The following is a 19,733-nucleotide window of genomic DNA, read 5'->3' as shown; positions in this document are numbered from 1 at the left end:
TTTAGTCTAGTCTTCCACATGGATTTATGTAGTCACAGGCCACGCCCTGGAAAGTATTCTTAACAAAAAAACAAAACAATATGTACAACATAAATCTGTGCCTGTTTCTGTCCCAAATGGCTATGTGATGCCACAGTGCAACCTTTCTTCTAATTGCGAGGAAGATACAGAAACGAAGGATACGGCGGAGTCGTGCCGCCTTTCATGCTGCCATCACCACCTTAATGGTTAGTGGAGCAATGTCCTTGTCCACCCACGGTCTGTTGTTGTCTTCTATGCTTATATGGAAGACAATCCCACCCCACACACACACACTAAGGTGCACTTTGTTACAGGATGAGAATATTATATGACACCTTATGTGTTTGTTTGAAATTGCAAGGATGTCTTCTGACATTACTCTGACATTACTCTGCACCCTCGTCAGAGTCATAACCCCCCACCCACCAACACAAATGACGTACAGCAAAACAAGTCCCACAACTTCTGTCAGGTGTTTGATAAAGCCAGAATTTCTTGTCTCAGACAAAAATATCTGTCACTGACAAGTCTCCACTTCCTTTTCTTAAGTCAAGAAGTTAAGGTTCGTGGTGCAGTGTAAGCTCTTACTATCCACTTGAAAAGGACTTGGGAATCAGCTGAGGTAAGACATCAAAGATAGGTTTGTTTTTGTTTTTGCTAATACTGGCATTGTTTTATAACTGAATATACAACTGAGCTTTTTAAATATTAAAAAAAGATAACATCTATGTCTATCTACAGATTTACATAGAAATAGATGAATGTGGGTCACAGATTTTACAATTAAGGCTTTTCCCCACATTTGAATACATATATGCACACACTACAATGCAGTTAAGTCTGAAAATTATGTATGTCCATTTCTGCAATCTGTATGTTGGGTGTGTGCTACCTTAAGTGGATATTTGTTATTCTTTTGTGATACTTTACCATACAGTATATCATAGACATTGATGGATTGCACTTCTTGGCTTGTCAGGGTGTGGCTGCTATGGGAGCATCATATTGCTCTATGTCTATCTAAGCTATATTTAATGGAAGCTTAGTTTATATGATAAGAAGATGAGTTAATTTAGCCCTGGTAAAAATAGTTGCTGTATCTGATCTTTACATTCCATTCTTAACAATGATAAAATATAAAGATTGCTTCTAACCTAACCAGATTGCATGGTTGATACACACATTATTTAGAGAAATTGATACTGGTTCAAGGACTTCAAATATCGTTTTGTCTTAACCTGATACGGAAAGTTTAAGTAAATTTAGACAGGATTATTTCTCTTCATAACTATATTAAAAATATATAAATATATAACATCCAAAAAAGTGCTGCCATTCATCACTAAATTAAAGCTTCAGCTTGGCATTACAAGTCAGTTAGAGAAACAGTAGACAAGTATCCCCACATAACTGGTTAGAAGAAACCCTGCAGTTACTAGCAATTAACATTGACTGGATTCCTAAACTGCAGAGGTATGTACTTTTTCTTCATCAGATAAGAAAGCAACGCAAACTTGTTTCTACATAATGTTTGTACTCGGAGTTAATTTTTCTCTGTTAAGACTTTTTTTGTCAGAATGAATTTCCAAATCACTCTTATTTTGATGTTGTGTTAGACTTGCTTATTGGACATGATGCTTCCTGGTGCAGCAATAAGTCGTGCCTATTAACATATATAACATATTTTAAGAGTTGAATCAACCTAACTTTTGAATTGGTTGTTTTATTGACCTGTTTTTAGAAATCTCACCCATATAAATTGACTGGAAAGGCAACGTTTATTTGAATTACACCAATTTTCCTAACAAAAAAATAATTAACATATACTGTATATTCATAACTCGTCATATTTCACAGATACCAGATATTGGAGGATGGATCCTTTAATACTTCTTCTATTAGCAGGTATTTGTTCACACATGTGCTTGCACATGTCTCTCACACACACGGGTTGGGTACGGGAGATTCATTTTTTATTTAGTTATATTTGTAATAAAACTTTGAATTGGACATACTTTGTTTTTTTACCTTTCTAGGTCTAGTGGAAATAACAGCAACAGCAACAACAGGTAAAATACACAGTGTTCTTAAGGGTTAACATTTTAAACAATGTTCCAGTGGTTGCAGTGTATTGATAAGTTAATGAATCCATTCTGAAGAAAATGGCCAGAATGTTGTTTTAAATGCACCTAAAAGTTAAATCAGTCATGTGAGAAAAAAAACTGGAAAGTGGATTATATATTACTAATTTTAATGACTGATTTCCTGGTGATAAAGTGATGACACATAAAAACAGCCTTTTTACAAATTCTAACTGATATAATTTTATAAAACAATTTTACTTACCACATGACATAAAAGAATATGGCACATTACAGTGTTTGTGGTTAGGGGTTTTAGATATTGTCATTTGAATACTAAAGTACCAATATAATCATAGACCTAGCTGTTTTCTTCTCACCAATATTAATGACATGAAAGCTACCACTTATAACACATGCAACATTGCTCCAAAATTGTAATTTTGTTATGGCACAAAATAATTGGGAAGAAAAACTTCCCAAACACATATTCCCAATATTTTTCTCTGCAGCTGACACACCCCATATGTTTGCCAATGTTTCCAAAGAAATGTCTTTATTGTGTACTAATTGAGTATTATCATGTGACACAGATGCTCCATTCAGTTCAGCCTCCAAAGCAGTTGTTACACCTCTACCCTTCAATTCAGCCTCACCGCGCAAAGACGGGACCTCTCTACCTCCCAATTCAGCCTCAGCGCCAATACACGTGACCTCTCTACCTCCCAATTCAGCCTCAGCGCCAATACACATGACCTCTCTACCTCCCAATTCAGCCTCAGCGCCAATACACATGACCTCTCTACCTCCCAATACAGCCACACCACCAGCCTCCACCATGTCACCTTCAGGTATTGCTATGAAAATGTTACAACTACTTGATTCAAGTCAGTAAGCAAATATTTGGTTTATTTTAATGTAAAGTAACAACAGCATCAAGAAATGTTTTTAATGTGCCTTGTTTGTACGATAAATGTTAACTTTAACTAATATTTAGTGTACTTCCAGACAATTCGATCTTTCAAACAATAACTACTGTGTTATGGTGCTCCCTACTGACCAGAAGGACAAATCTATACACCAAGCTAGACTTTATACTAATCAATCACTAACAGTAACTTGACACAAATTATTTGTCAGTTTTTAGAAGCACTTGAATTTACTTAAAGTGGAACAAAGGAGCACCCATTGTTTTTATTTTGTAAGTTATGGGTTAGTGTGGAGTGTTTTTGATATTTAAGGCAGCGTTAACACCCAGAAAAATGACTATAAATGCTGTAAAATTGTGTAATCCATTTTCAGTTATTGTTAAATATTGTTTTGAAATTGTTTGAAGTTTCTCAATTAACCTGCAATTTGTTGGAATAGGAATCAATACACCTACACCTGTTCCAACTTCAGTTACAGGCAAAGTTGCAATTCCTGCAACTGTAGCCCCTACTGATACATCTGCTCCTCCAACTACTGATCCAAATGTTAAATCTAAAATACAGCAACTACTTAAACCACCACTCCATTTACCGATCCTCCTTTAGCAACAACATTTGTCATCGTAGTTTGAAATGTTTTTAATATATTTTTTGTATTTTTGTGGTTTTACTTGACTATAATGCAGTTTCATTTGCTGCTCCAAAAGCTCTTTGAATTGCCTGAACACTATTATCCTCCTACATTCAGCAAGAGAACATTGATCCTTACCTTCATTCTTTATCAAACATATTACTACAACTCCAAACCCCCCTAACAATTTGAATGTTTCTTTTTTTTTCACCTGCAGTTACAGTGACTCCATCTACTTCAACAACTACCTCCCCAACTACGACAACTACGCCAACTACGACAACTACGCCAACTACGACAACTACGCCAACTACGACAACTACGCCAACTACAACAACTACGACAACTACAACAACTGCGACAACTACGACAACCACCACAGCTCCATCAACGGATCCACCATCTTCCGGTGAAGGAACATTGTCCCTTGTCTTCAGTCTAAATCGAACATATACATCAGATCTCGCTGACTCGTCCTCAGCAGGGTATCAAACCTTGGCAAACACAGTGGTCACAGAGGTAAGTTGTTTAAAGGTGACCTTGAATGCTTGTATCACACATATATGTTAGTTATGGAGGTCTACTTACATACAAAACAAAACATACTAGTCGCTGCAAACGAGCCGATCAAAATATCTCCTCACTGACGCTCTCGTCAGCCGCGCTGTTTCAGACCAAAATCACACCCCCAGAACGTGGACTGTGTTGTGATAATATCAGAGGAGAAAGAAAATCTCATAATCATTGTAAAAGTGTCCAGTGTGTCATGTTTTATGAGGGAAATTGGTCATCAGTATGCTACATCTGATGACCAGTTTAAAATAAAACATGACATATCCAATCAGTGTGAAATTTTGCTTTACAAAACACCACTACCTTACACAGTATGTTGTGATTATATCACTGCTAAGGGGTCATTTCTGGTTGAACCCTAAATGTCATGATATAATCACAACATAAAAGGCTGTCATGAACTTTTGTTCAAATATAATCAAGGTGACTAGGAAGAATGTGCCACTAGAAAATTAAATTAAATTCTTTATATCTGAATGGGAATCAATCACTTGAACCTGAATTGAAGGCAATTAATTATTCAATTCAGGTTAAATTTCAGTACCACACACATAATTGGCACATAATTCTTCTCATACTCAAGCCATGTTTTTAGAAGCAAATATATCAATAGGGAATGAAGTAGGGATAAAATATATTGCTGAGAAAATGGGATTATTATTATTTATTTTTTAAATTAGGACAATCAGATAAATTAGGTCTTAATCTGAAACTAAATCAGTCAACCAATAATTTTCTTCTGGGCTGCCTGCAATGAAAAAGACATAAACTTAAACATACATTTTAGAAAAGACAAAATACATTAGTTCATTAAGTTCAACTGGAAAATAAGGTAAAGAAAAAACACACACAAGGGCACACCAATACAATACAGGTTATATGGCTACAACAGTTCTAAAAGTAAAAAATACATATACCCCAATGTATTTATACTGCATTGATCGCAATGAACCAATCAATGTCCAGTCTTTTAATGTTAGAATTGGGTTGATGAAGCTCCAATGCTGTTCCTTGTACTGTACCTTGAGTGTCTTTAAACAAGTTGTTAGCAATGACTGCCAGTGTTAAGCTTTCCTGATAGAGCTCCCAAACTGTGGTGGGGCAGTGCAGGGGATATTGTTTTTTTCGGGGCAAAGATGTGGCTATTTTGGGCCAAAACACCCTTATCGTTACACAAATCGACAGGCTTAACCGTAACCTACTGGCACAGAACTTGACACATTATTGCCTTACTTTTTTCTCTGTTACCGGTCCCAGCTTTTCATGTTTCACACAACACCTCTCTTACTTTTTTACCAATCATTCATTGCTCACTGCAAAACATGCCCCTTATTGCAGCCACAGAACTCTTACAACACAGAAGTTGCAGTAGCAGACAAGTGTGCCCAACCACCCTCATTCACACCTTGACTAGGCTGATACTAAAAGATCACTGGGTCAGGTTGTGACACGATGTCATCAGCGACTAGTGGAAATTTGTTATTTATTTATTTGCAATTGAAAATAATTTTCTTTTTCAGCTCAACAAGGCGGGTAACAAGTTGTATGGACCATTGTACAAACGCGCCCTTGTTAACTCATTCAGGTAATAATACATTTAAATCATTGACTAATTTCTGCAAAACATGTGCCACCACTTTTCCTTTACAATCTATTACTTTTTCTCTCATTGTAGTAATGGATCAGTGATTGTCGACTCGACTGCTGTGTTCGTAAACCAAAGCTCAGTTCCTTCCTCACTTAATGCAACTGCACTATTCAGCATAGAACTGGACAACTCTACCACCCTGGATCTTGTAGCAGGCAGTTTTGTTGCAAGTAAGTCACAGTTTGAATGAATTAGTTTTTGGTTAAGACTTGTTGTTCTATTAAGTATTCCAAACCATGTAATATTGTATAGAACTAATACACTTGTAATTGCTTTTCAAAACAAATGTAAAAGTATTTTGAACCTCATCTTGAGGTTACACATTAACTGTTTTAATCCTGACTTGTGCTTATGCTTGCTCTCCTATTTCAGGCTCATCAAGCATTACTCTGCCCTCCATGGGCTCATTGGCTGTCATTGCACTGACACTGCTTACTGTGACGCAGATGCTCTTTGACTTCTAGCCTGTATCAGAGGTACAGTAGATACGCTGACATGAACTTGTACAGCGCGATGGCTCAATGTGGAATAAGTGTGGTTAAAGTACCAATGAATAAAACAATAAAGGACCTAAGTACACATTATGACATTTACCAATGTGTGTCATAGATTAAGGGCATATTTAGTATTTGTGTTTGTATTATATTGTATTTGAGGTACTCATTTTTAGATTAACAATGACAAAAAGCGTTCCTTTTGCAGTTGCCATTCAGTTATTGTACAAAGTATTTATTTGAAAGTAACATAACTGTAAATGTGGATGTTAATACCTGTGACTACACATACATGGGTCCAGATCTTCATCACCTTTTTAAGGACATTTATAGATATAGATATATTTGTACAGAAGAGTATTAGGGCCAACAAAAAATAAAATGACATGAGACTAAAGTCAGAATTCTTTAAAAAAGTCAGAATTCTGAGAAGAAAGTCTAACTGTCTCCTCAAATTCTTTTTTTCTTCATAATTCATGCAGTTTTCTTTTTTCTTTCTTTTCTTTTTTACATGTGGCCCTAATACTCTTCTGTAGATTTTAGCATACCATATTACACAGGAAAATGGAATAATGAACATCAACAGATGATCGTTAAAACAATAACAGAATACTGGATGTTCTTGTGTTTTTTTTGAGGAAGATATAATACTATAGTTGTGCATAATTGTTGATTACCAAATAATTAAAAACTTACCTTGAATGACCTCTAAAGTTCTTGTGGAAAATGTAATTTCCTACTTTAAGGGTCAAAGAAGAGATTCAGGGTGAATCTGTAATTGTGCAAAGTGCAAAGTTAAAAGGAATTTAAGCAAATAGATCAACAATCAACGTTGTTAGTAATACTATCAGAAGGAAAACAAGGCCTTGTTCAGCTGGGGACTTGGACAAAAATGCACACTCTACCTCATTCTGACAATTATTTGTTATTATCTGGCAGACTTCACCCCATTCATGCAGCAAGCCTCTACAGACAGACACACAGAGCCACTAAAAGCAATACTTCACTCCCACTCCATCGGGTGAAGTAATGATACCCACATTGGAAACCACAGGATTAAAAGTGAGCTATTGATTGGTCTCTACCCCATAAAAATCTTAGTTAGTTGAATGGGTAATACATAGAATTTGCATATATCCGGCATCTGAGATAGAGAAAAAAAATGTTTATGATGTGCTCCTTTAGAGCTTAATTTGATGTTAAGTTCAATCAGTCATAACTGATTGTGTGGGGTTTTGGGGTTTTATTAATCTGAATAAAATAGACTTAGACTTAGAATTAGACTTAGACTTCCTTTTATTGTCATCGCACAGAAAACACAGCAGTGAAAAAACTGGCAACGAAATTTCATTGCTTGGCAGCAGATAAGGAACCAACACATAGCATTGAATTTTGTCACTGTTGAGTTCTGATGGGAAATGTCTTTTATCTTACTGTAAATGTCTATACATGTATCAACTCTTCAGCCTAACTATGATTAATAAAAAAATAAATAAGTAAGTGTTTTTATTGAATATAAATATCAATAAAAGTAGTGCAAAAAGAACAGAAATGAAACTGTAGCAGCAATATGAAAAGAAAAAAGAAAAAAAAAATACTCCCTGATTTGTGTGGTTTGCATATATAACATGTTGCATACATTTAGTGTACAGTCAGTTGATAAAATGAGCTGTCATGCTCTGGTATGGTACATGCAATGGGGAAAATACACCAGAAGAGGGCTGCATTGACATGAGGATGTTTCAGATGACTGTATTCTTTTCACTGATATAATCTGAAATGACTGTTATTCATGCAGTGTATTTAAGTTTTAGGTATTGTACTTTTTGTTCATGTAGCTGAAGAAACGGTTAAACCAAATGCAGTCTGTCCCTTCAATAGATATTTAAAAAAACAAAAAAAAACCTTTACAGCATTGGAAAATAAGAACAAACTACCAATTGGCACCTCTGGGAACAATACCTAGCTAACTAATCTTTGTAATTTAAAAATGGAAGAATAAAAAATGTAGAGAAAATGAAGGCTTTGCATGTAAATTCATATGGACGGCATTACACTGTTTTCAAAACATCATTTTGTGTGAACATAAATTCAAGGGCAAAGGTTTTCAAATTCATTCCAGAATAAAAGACAATAACTATCATGTGTAGTGCCTCTAGTCAGTATTGCACTGTGATAATGAAATGTGTAATCATATGAGATAGGTCACTCTATTTGTCCTCTTGTAAATACATTAACGCACGGGATCAACCTCTGCTCACTCCTCATTTGGAAACAAATGAACGCATGTGCTGCCAGTCTCCCCTATCTGTAAAGCACACTCACATTACACATTTGAATGGTTCGGTCTGAAAAAACACATGTTTTTGAGTCAATGTGCCTTTTATTGCACCCCCCTTATTAAAAATCCCCCATGTTTAATTAGAGCACATCCACCACACTTGAGATGCATCTGTCACTGGCTGAGGCCCAAGGTATTCAAGCAAGTGGTGCTCCACTGCACACTGTGACACATGAAAGGGATTTTGATTTGTGTCTGGCATATGCACAATGTGTAGCTCCACCAACAGTATGTAAATCTATTTTAAATTAAAATACACATGTTATACGCATAACCTGAGTTGGCAGAAACAGGTTATGAGTATAAATGTCTTATATTATATTATGTAAGACATTTAGAGATGTCAGCTGTCTAACATAGGAACTGCTCCTCACTGTGACCCTCACAATCTGTTGCAAAAATATGTCATTCCATCAACAATTACTAAAATGATGTTAAAATAATCCTCTGGGGACAGTGAATGTCAACATTGAACATGAGTAATCCATCAGATTAGAAACATTCAGTATTGTCAAATATAGTAGCCCATGGTTTAGGTACTTAAATTGGTTTGTACTGCACTTTCTTTCAATGTTCATTTCCATACACCCCTGCACAAATGTACACCTTTCAAAGTGATTTCAACATGTAAAGCAGTAAAAGTAAAAGAATGTCATCATCAAAATCAGTGTAGTTGTGTGGGCTGTGTTGGTATGGGAGGGAGCAGACGTGTCTTTCTTTTGTACTGCGAGTACTGTAGCATGGGTTTATTACAGGCCACTTCCCACCTCTCATATCCCTTTCATCTCTGTGCAAAATCAAGGTTGACGGACCTGCAGTGTAACGCAGACATGAGAACAGGCGCTCATCCTTTCTGTACAGGTGAGTTTAATTGTTTGCACAATTTTTCTTTGATACTGTATAATGGTACAGGTTGATACAAATTGATAGATAAATGATATTGATAGGATTTGATAGAAACATTTGTATTTTAAAGGATCTTGTTTGAGGTTTTCCCCCACTTTTATTGATGTGCTCTTGGTAAAAATAACATAGAATGCTACGAATGCTGCTGTTTTTTAAATTTTAAATTAGACTTTTTCAGTTTAAATAAACTGCTTCTAAATGAAAATAGTTTGTTCTTACTACATTACACCATTTTAACAATATACACTTGTTAGAATGTGTTTCTATTATATTACTGCATTGTAAAAGAACAGAACCAAAAGCAGTAGTTGATAACTGTATCATAACTTATTATGTTTACTATCAATTTGCTACATGTAGTCATTGTATATTATTACCTGGTATCAAATATGGGCAAACATGATCACAATTTGTATACACAATTGCAGTTTTATTAATAGATCATGTAGATATTTTGTTAAAAAAGGATGGTGGAAATGGATTTGAAATAGAATTTTATACTTCAAGCCTACTTGTAAGCTTCTGTGTGAATCTTGCAGACAAGGCATTTCCTGTCGTTACCATTTTTCCACAGTGACAACCCCATACCTGCCTGTTGTAAAAAAGCCAGTTTAACCTGCTTTCTCTGAAAACAGCCCTTGTGGCAGAAATGATACACATAAATAACATAAATAAGTGGATATGTTAGGATACATGTTTTGAGTTGAAATGAATCATTTGTATCTACTATCACGTTGATACCAATACCTTTCAAGCTTGAGTGCAGTACAACGTCACACAGCTGTCGCTACTCAGTCCCTGTGGTGTTCATTAAAATCTGTCCGAATCATCTGCAACATCTACTCTGTTTACACCACGGGCACTTATATATTATTTTCATATTATTCAGCTGTCTAGCAACATTAAGTGTTTTTTGGCACTTCCTTGTATTTATTTTTTCTTGGTTTACAAGACATGCAAAACCAGTGATATTCTACGAGTAGCATCAAGATCTGCGTAATGAAAAGAACATCTGTTTTTTAATGAGGCAAAGAGATGAGATTTTGGATAAGATGGTCAGAAGAAAGGCCTTTCCACGCCACACTCTTACATGAATTGCACATCAAACTAAAGCTCATAGTTCAGAAATGAACTCATGCCAAATAGCCATGATGCAGCAAATAAGTCTGAAATATACTTTTCACTTTTCCAATGCTAATGTCGCATAAATTGGCCCAAGCTAAATGCTCCATTGCCTTTCTTACTGCCATGTCGAAACAAATAGAGCTGAAACAATTACGCGATTAATCGATTAATAATCAATTACTAAAATAATGGTCATCTATTTAATCATCGATTAATCAGTTTGAAGATTTCTTTTGAAAATAATCGTTAGTTGCAGCTCTAAAAGCAATGCACTTCTTACTTACAACTGTATCTGTTTTGTTTTGACAGATTTCAATAGAAAATGGACAACAGCAGCCTGGAATTACTCCGAGATACTAACATGTCTCTTCAGATTCAACTTCAGTCCTGTACAACCCTGAGGAACCAGGCCTCTCGTGTTTTTCTTTATGCCTTCTTTTTTGTCAGCATTGCCTGCACAGTGGTGGGAAACTTCCTGGTGGTCTTGTCTATCGCCTACTTCAAGCAGTTGCAGTCACCCACAAACTCCTTTGTGATGTCTTTGGCAGTGGCTGACTGTCTCGTAGGCCTCATTGTGATGCCCTACAGTATGATTCGGACTGTAGAGGGATGCTGGTACTTTGGTGCGCTTTTCTGTCGACTTCACTCTAGCCTCGATGTTATGCTTTGCACTGCCTCCATATTCCATCTCAGCTGCATTGCCTTTGACCGCTACTATGCAGTCTGCCACCCATTAATCTATGCTTTAAAGATGTCCAGCAGGCAGGTAGCTTTCCTCATTGTTGTATGTTGGGTTGTTCCCATGCTTATTTCCTTTGGCCCCATAATGCTAGATCTCCATGTTGCTGGTGTGGACATCTTACTGCCGAAAGACGCGTGTGTGTTCTTGGTCAATCGCATTTATGCTGTAATGGCTTCCTTGGTAGCCTTTTACTTGCCAATGGCTATCATGTTAGTAGCATACTGGAGGATCTTCAAAGCCGCCAAAAGGCAAGCCCGACAGATCAGTGCCATGGAAAGCCAGATGGCTGCTGGTGTGGGCAAAGATTCGAGCAAGAAACAAAGACACCGAAACAATATAAAGAGAGAGAGAAAGGCAGCAAAAACGTTGGGTATCATCATGGGAGTTTTCCTAATTTTCTGGATGCCTTTCTTTACAGTCAACATTGTGGACCCATTTATTGACTACAGCACCGAAGTGGTTGTCTGGGATATATTTTTATGGCTAGGATATATCAACTCATCCCTGAATCCCTTCCTGTATGGTTTCTTCAATCGCTCTTTCCGTAGGGCATTCTTCATGTTCATAGGCTGCAGAGTATGTCTGTCTGGATCTTCATCTGGTATGGAGCTATCTCACACAAGGAAAGAGGCAAATGAACATGCAGACAAATCATAAAATAATAATAATAATAATAATAATTGTATTTGTATTTGTAAATTTTGTGTAGGCATATGAAGATTAGCATGATTAACAGTAAGGGTTTATATCTTTGGAAATCGAATGCATTCATAATGCTGGGTAAAACTAAGATGCTGTGTTTATGACTACTATCTCAGATTAAGCAATTGTTGAGTGAGGTTTTTTTTTGTTGCCTTGATGTGACGGCACACGCTGATCTATTTGCTGTATTTTTATGCCATGCTTGACATTAACATACAGAAAGCTCTTGCAACTGATTCCTAGAGACAAAAAGGTGAAACATAATATAATAAATGATATCTGAAGCTGTGTTTTTCTGTGATACATGTGTTCAAAAACATTTCCACTTTCTAACACCAACATCATTATTCTTTTGCTTTGACATGTTAACATTTGTGCAGAGCTTCATCTCCGACAGTTAACTCCAAAAAGCAAAGATGATCAATCTCCTCGTATGTTTATGTCTAAAATTTGAATAGTTTAATGGCACATTGCTACAATTAAGCTAAATGGCACATTTGAAAATAACTAGAGGGTGACACACCATGGTGCCCCTAAACAAAGAAAGACTTTGAGAAGGACTTTTGTCGAGTTTGTGTTCTTCTCTTGTTTTGTGCTCTCAGTTTCCTCTTGCAGGGTATGTGTTGCAAGGGGCGTGGCAGCTGACAAGGCACACCTGTTTCCTATTCCTCATCAACCTCCATATAAAAGCCTGCTCATCACTTCAGCACTCTGCCACATACTTCTGTCTGTCAGTGCCATATTGTTGATGCAACTATTTGCCTGTTTTCTTTGTAATTCTTTTCTTTTCTTTAGTTCCCAGGCTGCCTTATCATGCCTTTGATATTTTGCATTCTCTGTGTCTTATCTTCTCCGAGCCAGCCAGCCCCCTGCCACCTCCTTTAGTTTTTGGGACAATTAACTCCAGTGCCTCTCTTAGGTTTATGTGTCTCTGCTTCGCAATCTTCACAGCAAAACCTAACAGTTCATTCAATTCAAGTCAATTATTTTTAAAGTCGTTGATGTTTCAGTGCCACAAAAATGTCACCATGTGCAATTTGTTCAGAAGGACACAACAAAAGGCTTAAGTATATAGATGATAACACATGAGAGCACCGTTTTTAAGTGTACATTTTTAAATTGAATGAAAATCATACACACATATGCTTGTGCTTCATTTTATTTACTATGACAATCTGTGTAGTTTTTCTCTCTCAGTTTCTCTCTTTCCCTCTCTCTTGCTCAAATTACATAACGAACGTTATGCTGAAAGGTCACTATGGGGTAGGTGATTAATAATACCACCAAAGTGAAAACAGTTGTTGGCTGAATTAATTTTATTACATTTCTTTGACATAATCATAACATCAAAATGTACAAAAAAAACCCACTTATTTTACATTAGCACTCACATGATAATGTAAGTAATAATTTGGTGGCCAAGTAGACTTCTTATGATATTGCAACAAGTGAGCATATCAACTGAGATAAAGTTAACTGCTAAAATAAATATTACGCAGCATCCCTACTGACCTCTTATCTTTATAATGCCTTGTCACAATAGAAAAATGTCAGATGAAGTGCAATAATTCAATCAACAATCAAAATAATTGCACTTTTATGTTTGAAATAAGATGACATAAAACTAACAACCATTCAGTGCTGGCTAATACTTGAAGGCAAGGAGACTGACAGGAAGTAAAACAGTAGTAATGACACTCGTGTATCTCACCAGAAGTGTGAAAACCTGTCAAATATTGAGTGTGTAATATCAATACAACAGTAAAATAAAGCAAAAGGAGTTGAACATTTCAGTGTGCACTTCCAAAATGTGGCTTGAATCATGTCACATGACTTCTTATTGAAATAAACATGATGATGATGATGATTTTAAATAAAATGTTGTGCTGGCGTGAGTGCTCTTATCTCAGCTCATAACTTCAACATCATCAACATTTGATTCTCAGATTTTTTTGTGAACACAGAATTATGCCTTTTCTCAGTCTTCCTTGCATGCTGGTCCATTACCGCCTGTTGAAAAATAAATAGAACATTCTCCAGTCACCCTCTAAATGTCAGTTTCTTTCAGGCCATAGCAGTCTGCCAGATCATAAAATGGATAACTGTTCTGTTCACATGAGTTAAAAATCCCCATTGAAACTGTGTCGACTATGTCAAACTGGTCCACTGCAGGTAGAGCACTTTTCCCTGTCCCTCCCTTGATTTTATTTGACAGATTATTCACTTTCTCCTTAAGCTGGAAAGATGACTTTTGCAGGGGTGGAAACAGCCTCCATCTCTTGAAATCAACAGAGTTCCCTTTCCCTTTGTGCAACAGAGAATTTCCACAGGAATCATGCACAGCGTAGCCAGGCTTATAGTCTGCTCTCTGATCCCTTGTCATTCCCTTGAATGACCGCCACCGCTGGTCATAGAAGCGACGAAGAACCCTGCGTCTTTGGTGACACTGGCACCTGAGCAACCGAGTGAAAGCCCTCTGGAACTCTTTGCTGGAGCAGGGGTAGATTATGGGGTTGATGCAGCTGTTGAAGTAGCCCAGCCAAAACACCACCTTGAACACAGTTTCAGATGGCTTCAGTGTTGGGAAGAATGAACCTGTGGAGGTAGAAAGTATGGATTTTTGAGTAAATGAGATGAGCAGTATCATCATCCAATCCATTAACTTGCCAGTTAGATCCCATCCCCGCTAAACTGTTTAAGGATGTTTTTCCATTAAGTAATGGCTCCATATTAAATCAGATAAACCTTTCAAATTACCAACCTATAGCCAATCCTCCACCACCAAGGCTGCTCAGTTTCCTACAATGTCAATCTCACAAGGGTAAATAGTCATATATAAATAGTCATAAATATAAATATCTTATCATAATTTCATCCAAATATATCCTTTATTTCCCTTTGAAGGAATCTCCTCACAGACAAACATGGTCAAATACATTACCTCATTGGTGGAGGGAATGAACTTTATAGTAAATTATAGAAATCAGCTCATTGTTTTGACAAGAAAATACTTTTGTCTGAACCTAATTTGGATAAGAACATTTACAAATATTTTCAACTTATATTTCTAGAGTTAAATTGGCATCGTTTTACATATTAGGTTTATAGTATGAAGGAGTATATATATAAAATAATTTTTAAGGAGATCCTGAAACTGCTCCTCTGCTGTCTGACTCAAATTTGTGTGTGTGCCATATTATGCTTTTTTGTACATACATATCTCAGCATCATGGCCGTTGGATATTCACTGCATTTGATTTGGTTTTATTGCCTTTAATAACAGTCATTTTTATGTCTGATATCTGGAACATAATCCTCATCCTAAATCATCCACAAATCATAAAGTCAAGTAACAAATTAATGCTTTGAAAACTAAGTGACACCTGTTCCAAGACCGAAACTGGATTCCTGTTTGAGCACAAGCAGACAGAATCCTGACCAGTCCTCAGTTACAGAACTTATGCTATTTTCACGTTGACATTTTATGTTCCATAAGAGTGTCAACATCTGACTGTGAGCTTGTGTGACCACCAAGGACCAAGCTATGCTTCAGTGAATATGTGCCCCAATAAGGAAGTACAGGAAAGTATCCAGAGGAAGAGGATGGCAGAGAAAAAGTGGGACAGGGAGATGAAGAATGTAGGCAGGAGTATTAGGAGTCTAGGTGTGCGGCAAAGAGAAATGGCACAGGCAAATGAAAAGGCTTACGCTAAGGTGACAGAGAGGCTGTGAACTAAGGAAGGTGGGAAGGATGTGCAGCAAGTGACTAAGGACAGACAGAGATGGAAATGTTCTAACAAGAAAACAGAGTGTTGAGAAGATGGAAGAAAAACTTTAAGGATGAATGAGTAAATTAGTAAAATGAGACAGAGACAGAGAGCTTTGAACATTTGAAGGGGAGATAGTGCCTCAGGAAGTGCAGAGGATTAGTAAGGAGGAAGTGAGAGCAGCTCTGAAGAGGATGAAGAGTGGAAAGGCATTTGGTCCAGATGACATACCTGTGAACACAATATCTGTTTGTGAATGTCAGGGAGACACTGAAGATGTAAGGGGTATGCAGAGATGTGGAGGTAGTGACAGTGGATGAGTTTAAATACCTGGGGTCAACCATCCAGAGCAATGGACAGTGCACAGGGAAGATGCTGAAGATACTGAGATTTCTGTTGGGTGTGTCCAGGAGTGACAAGATTATAAATTTGCATATTTGAGGGACAACTCAATTTGAATATTTGGAAATAAAGGAAGAGAAACAAGGTCAAGATGATTTGGTCATGTGCAGAGGAGCGATAGTGATTATTAGGCATTTAGTTGTGGATGTTGGATGTTAGGGTAAGGGGCTAGTTCTCTCTCTATGTGTATGTGCCTGTGCTATTAAGTAGTCTCAATTCAAAGGTCCATGGGAGTCTTCTCATGTCGAGAGTGATAAAGCAGTGCCCTCTAATGGCCACCCACCAAAATTACAGCTATTTAAAAAAATGGCAAAGACTACTAACATGTTTTTTTTTTTTTAAACAATTTCACCACAATACCTGACGACTATGTATCTGAAAGCCCACATACCAGGATCAATCTACCAAATTATAGTTTAATTACATTTACATTGAAAAAAAAAATATCTTCATTGTTCCTGAATTGTAAAGATAATAATAAATATAGATTTGAATCTCATATTTAAAAATAAACAGTTTGAAATTTCAAACATGAAGTCAATGTACTGTTTGGATTCATGTCACCAAAGAAATTAATGCTAAATGCTCCAAACTTGGTGTGTACCTATTGGCAGGTGACTAGGAATGTAATGTGGCAACTGTGGTTAAATGTATTTGAAACCTATTCAAGTCTTCACTCAGCCTCTAACTGTTGTGGACTCCTTGTTACAAGTAAAGCTGTCCTTTTCAGCATGCATAATTAGCATCCATTGTATTTCCCGTAGGCTTTGCTTTTATTCTATAAATTCAGAGGTGCAGCAAGAATGAGGGTGCTGTAAGATGTTGGCCGTTTGTTAATAATGGCTTTGACGGTCACTTATGAGAAATATATGCAAGATGAAAATTCATGAGGCCATCCTTAGTGATTTGTGTGTGTGTGAAGACTGCACATGCAGCTTTATATGCAAGTGGCATTTTCAGTTTGATTTATAGGTATCTAACACACTGGCCATCCCCACCAAAAGGGCTTTTAACTATTTTTTTTACTAGCTATTAACTATTTATAGTGAGTGAAAGCATTTATTTGTTTTTATCTCACTTTCTGTCTGATCATCCTCCTGTCCTTTAATGTAATAATTCTACATTGACATCAACAAACAAATGCAGAGTATCATTATATTTACATCATGAAAGCTGAGCTGCATGTGTTGGTAAATGGGGAAGAAAAATCATGCTGGGATTTTTGCAACATACCAGGGACATTTATTTACATATATATATATATATATATATATATGTTTTATTGTTAATTCAGTTCAGTTGGTGTAATATTGGCCTGCTCCTGCATAGTGTTTACATAAATTACACATGGGAATTCATTATTCCCAATCAATTCAATTGTTGCAATTTACATCTACCATCATCATTAGGCCAAGAGCGAATCAGAAAAACATGCTGTCGACTTGTGTTTAGGCATCGGTTTGTTTGAGGAAACATAAATTAGGATGTAAAGTGCACCTGATGTCAGGGAAAGATCAGAGAAATACAGTCATTTGACATACCCATTGGAAGAAAGAAGAAAAAGGGCAGCCAGCAGAGAATAAACATCCCCACGACGATGGCGAGGGTTTTGGCCGCTCTTTTTTCCCTGGAAAACTTCATCAGACGCACAGAGAGCGAACTTCGGAACGGGTGGTTTTTGCTGTTTTTTGAACTGGCCGTGCGCGCGTCCTCCAACACGCTGCGACAGTGTATCCGGAGAACCACGTCCATCGACTTGTTTCTCTCCCGTTTGACGCCCGCCTCCAGGCTTTTAGTAGTCCTGCGGGCCACCACGTACACCCGAAAATACATGATGAGGATGACCGAGAGCGGGAGGTAGAAAGAGAACAGAGAGGAGAAGAGCGCGTAGCCCGGCTCCTCCGTGATTCGGCAGATGCTTTCATCCACAGGCGGCGGTTCCTTCCAGCCCAGCAGCGGTCCGACAGAGATGACAGTGGATGACACCCAAACCACCACTAAAATGTACACAGCCCTTCTATCTGTCATGATACTCGGGTATTTGAGGCAGTATTTCACCCCAATGTAGCGGTCGACAGAGATGATGCAGAGGCTGAGGATGGATGCGGTGCAACAGAGCACATCCACAGCTGCCCAGATGTTACAGAAAACGCGTCCAAACACCCAGCATCCCATCACCTCCAGAGATGCAGAGAAGGGCAGTACAATGGTGCTCAGCAGCAGGTCTGCGATGGCCAAGTTCACTATGAAGAAGTTTGTGACTGTCTGCAAATGTTTATTGCACACCACAGACAGGATGACTAAAATGTTTCCAGCAATCGCGACCAAGATAAAAACGGTGAGAAAGATGCCGACCCCGACAGCCTGCGAGTCCAAAGTGAAGTTCCTACAAGTCGAGATGCTGTCGTTTGGAAACGAAATGGAGCCATTTAAACCAGGAGCAAAAAAGATCCCGTGATTGCTGTCGTTCAAGTTATGTTCTGGCATTTTGAAAAGCCATAAAGAGAACTTTAGAGGGAGTTTGAAAGGAAAGAAAGCATTGTCAACGCTGTCTTCACTCTCACGTCAGTTTCCAGTGGGAGGAAAAAAAGAAACCGGCGTCCTCACAGTCAAAAAAATGCAGGTCAAGTGAAGAATATAGATAACATCAAAATAAAAAGGCAGTAGGCTGCAGCTGCAGGCATGTCCATGCATGATTAGGCAAGTGATGTCTGTAAAAGCAGACAGCTAAAAAAACAACAACACCTTTTTACTTACAACAACAAAAATAATAAAAAAACAAACAAACAAACAAAAAAATCAAATATATGTTTGTCCATTTCTTTCATGCAGTGGTTTTCCACTGGAGGCATACTGTGTAACAACACCCTGATATCAGAGTCAGAGCTGGTACAGCAGGTCTGAACCTACAGCTCCACCCACAAATCACATTCACAGTCTCCACAAGAGAGCGTCCCTTTCAATCGAGCTATGAAAAGACGTTTCTCATAGAAAGGTGTTATATGCCTCAGGTGTTTGCATCAATAGTGTGTACGTCTTTTAGTTTTATGCAAAATAGTCACCTTTAAAAAGGAACAAAACAAAAACACTCTGTATCAGTTCCAGTCATCTCAAAAAGTGTCTATTATTCCCCCTTGCAAAGATAAGACTGAGCAACATCAGTCAGATTATCTAAACTGCCACCAGGTGCCGTCAACCCAGCAGTGACCGCCTCAGTTAAAAAACTGAATGCCTTCAGGCAAAGCTATGAAGTTATCCAGTGACACAGCAGCTGTTATCCCCAGGCTAGAGTGTGCATAGCTTAAATAAAAGGACAGGCCTGCACAACTCACCAGGGAGCCTGAAGGAGAGGAAAGGTCAAGAGGCAGAGT

General features: G+C 37.5%; 3 protein-coding genes across 4 annotated transcripts; 2 read left to right on the top strand and 1 right to left on the bottom strand.

The window, feature by feature from the left end:
* The first annotated feature begins 544 nt into the window (after positions 1-544).
* Positions 545-7,713, top strand: LOC131467696 (uncharacterized). The gene is made up of 8 exons (XM_058641759.1): positions 545-643; positions 1,879-1,926; positions 2,058-2,090; positions 2,696-2,953; positions 3,880-4,181; positions 5,756-5,820; positions 5,911-6,053; positions 6,256-7,713. The coding sequence occupies exons 2-8, from the start codon at positions 1,896-1,898 to the stop codon at positions 6,345-6,347; spliced, it is 924 nt and encodes a 307-aa protein (XP_058497742.1). The 5' UTR covers positions 545-643; positions 1,879-1,895; the 3' UTR covers positions 6,348-7,713.
* On the top strand, positions 6,331-12,474 carry LOC131467695 (5-hydroxytryptamine receptor 4). Its single transcript, XM_058641758.1, has 3 exons — positions 6,331-6,359; positions 9,521-9,579; positions 11,059-12,474. The coding sequence occupies exon 3, from the start codon at positions 11,072-11,074 to the stop codon at positions 12,146-12,148; it is 1,077 nt and encodes a 358-aa protein (XP_058497741.1). The 5' UTR covers positions 6,331-6,359; positions 9,521-9,579; positions 11,059-11,071; the 3' UTR covers positions 12,149-12,474.
* An 862-nt stretch (positions 12,475-13,336) lies between these two features.
* adra1d (adrenoceptor alpha 1D) lies at positions 13,337-19,263 on the bottom strand. Of its 2 annotated transcripts, XM_058639645.1 has the most exons (3): positions 17,904-19,263; positions 16,291-16,353; positions 13,337-14,788 (listed from the first exon to the last, which is right to left on the bottom strand). In XM_058639645.1, exons 1-3 carry the CDS (start codon positions 18,847-18,849, stop codon positions 14,241-14,243), a joined length of 1,557 nt encoding a protein of 518 aa, XP_058495628.1. In that variant the 5' UTR covers positions 18,850-19,263; the 3' UTR covers positions 13,337-14,240. The 2 variants fall into 2 exon arrangements, with proteins under 2 accessions (XP_058495628.1, XP_058495629.1); XM_058639646.1 differs by lacking the exon at positions 16,291-16,353 and having other exon boundaries at positions 17,904-19,262.
* Positions 19,264-19,733: the final 470 nt, after the last annotated feature.

This window comes from Solea solea, chromosome 10 (assembly GCF_958295425.1).
Source record: "Solea solea chromosome 10, fSolSol10.1, whole genome shotgun sequence".
Classification (NCBI taxonomy): domain Eukaryota; kingdom Metazoa; phylum Chordata; class Actinopteri; order Pleuronectiformes; family Soleidae; genus Solea; species Solea solea.
This window is presented reverse-complemented; position numbering and strand designations above follow the sequence as displayed.

Coding starts and splice junctions, on each gene's coding strand:
- LOC131467695 (XM_058641758.1), top strand. CDS start 11,072: ATGGACAACAGCAGCCTGGAATTACTCCGAGATACTAACATGTCTCTT.
- LOC131467696 (XM_058641759.1), top strand. CDS start 1,896: ATGGATCCTTTAATACTTCTTCTATTAGCAG. Junction 2,954..3,879: donor CTCCACCATGTCACCTTCAG/GTATTGCTATGA, acceptor TTTCACCTGCAG/TTACAGTGACTCCATCTACT. Junction 4,182..5,755: donor CAAACACAGTGGTCACAGAG/GTAAGTTGTTTA, acceptor TTTCTTTTTCAG/CTCAACAAGGCGGGTAACAA.
- adra1d (XM_058639645.1), bottom strand. CDS start 18,849: ATGCCAGAACATAACTTGAACGACAGCAATCACGGGATCTTTTTTGCT. Junction 16,354..17,903: donor TTTCTTCTTTCTTCCAATGG/GTATGTCAAATG, acceptor CACACCCAACAG/AAATCTCAGTATCTTCAGCA. Junction 14,789..16,290: donor CTCTGGATGGTTGACCCCAG/GTATTTAAACTC, acceptor CTACCTCCACAG/GTTCATTCTTCCCAACACTG.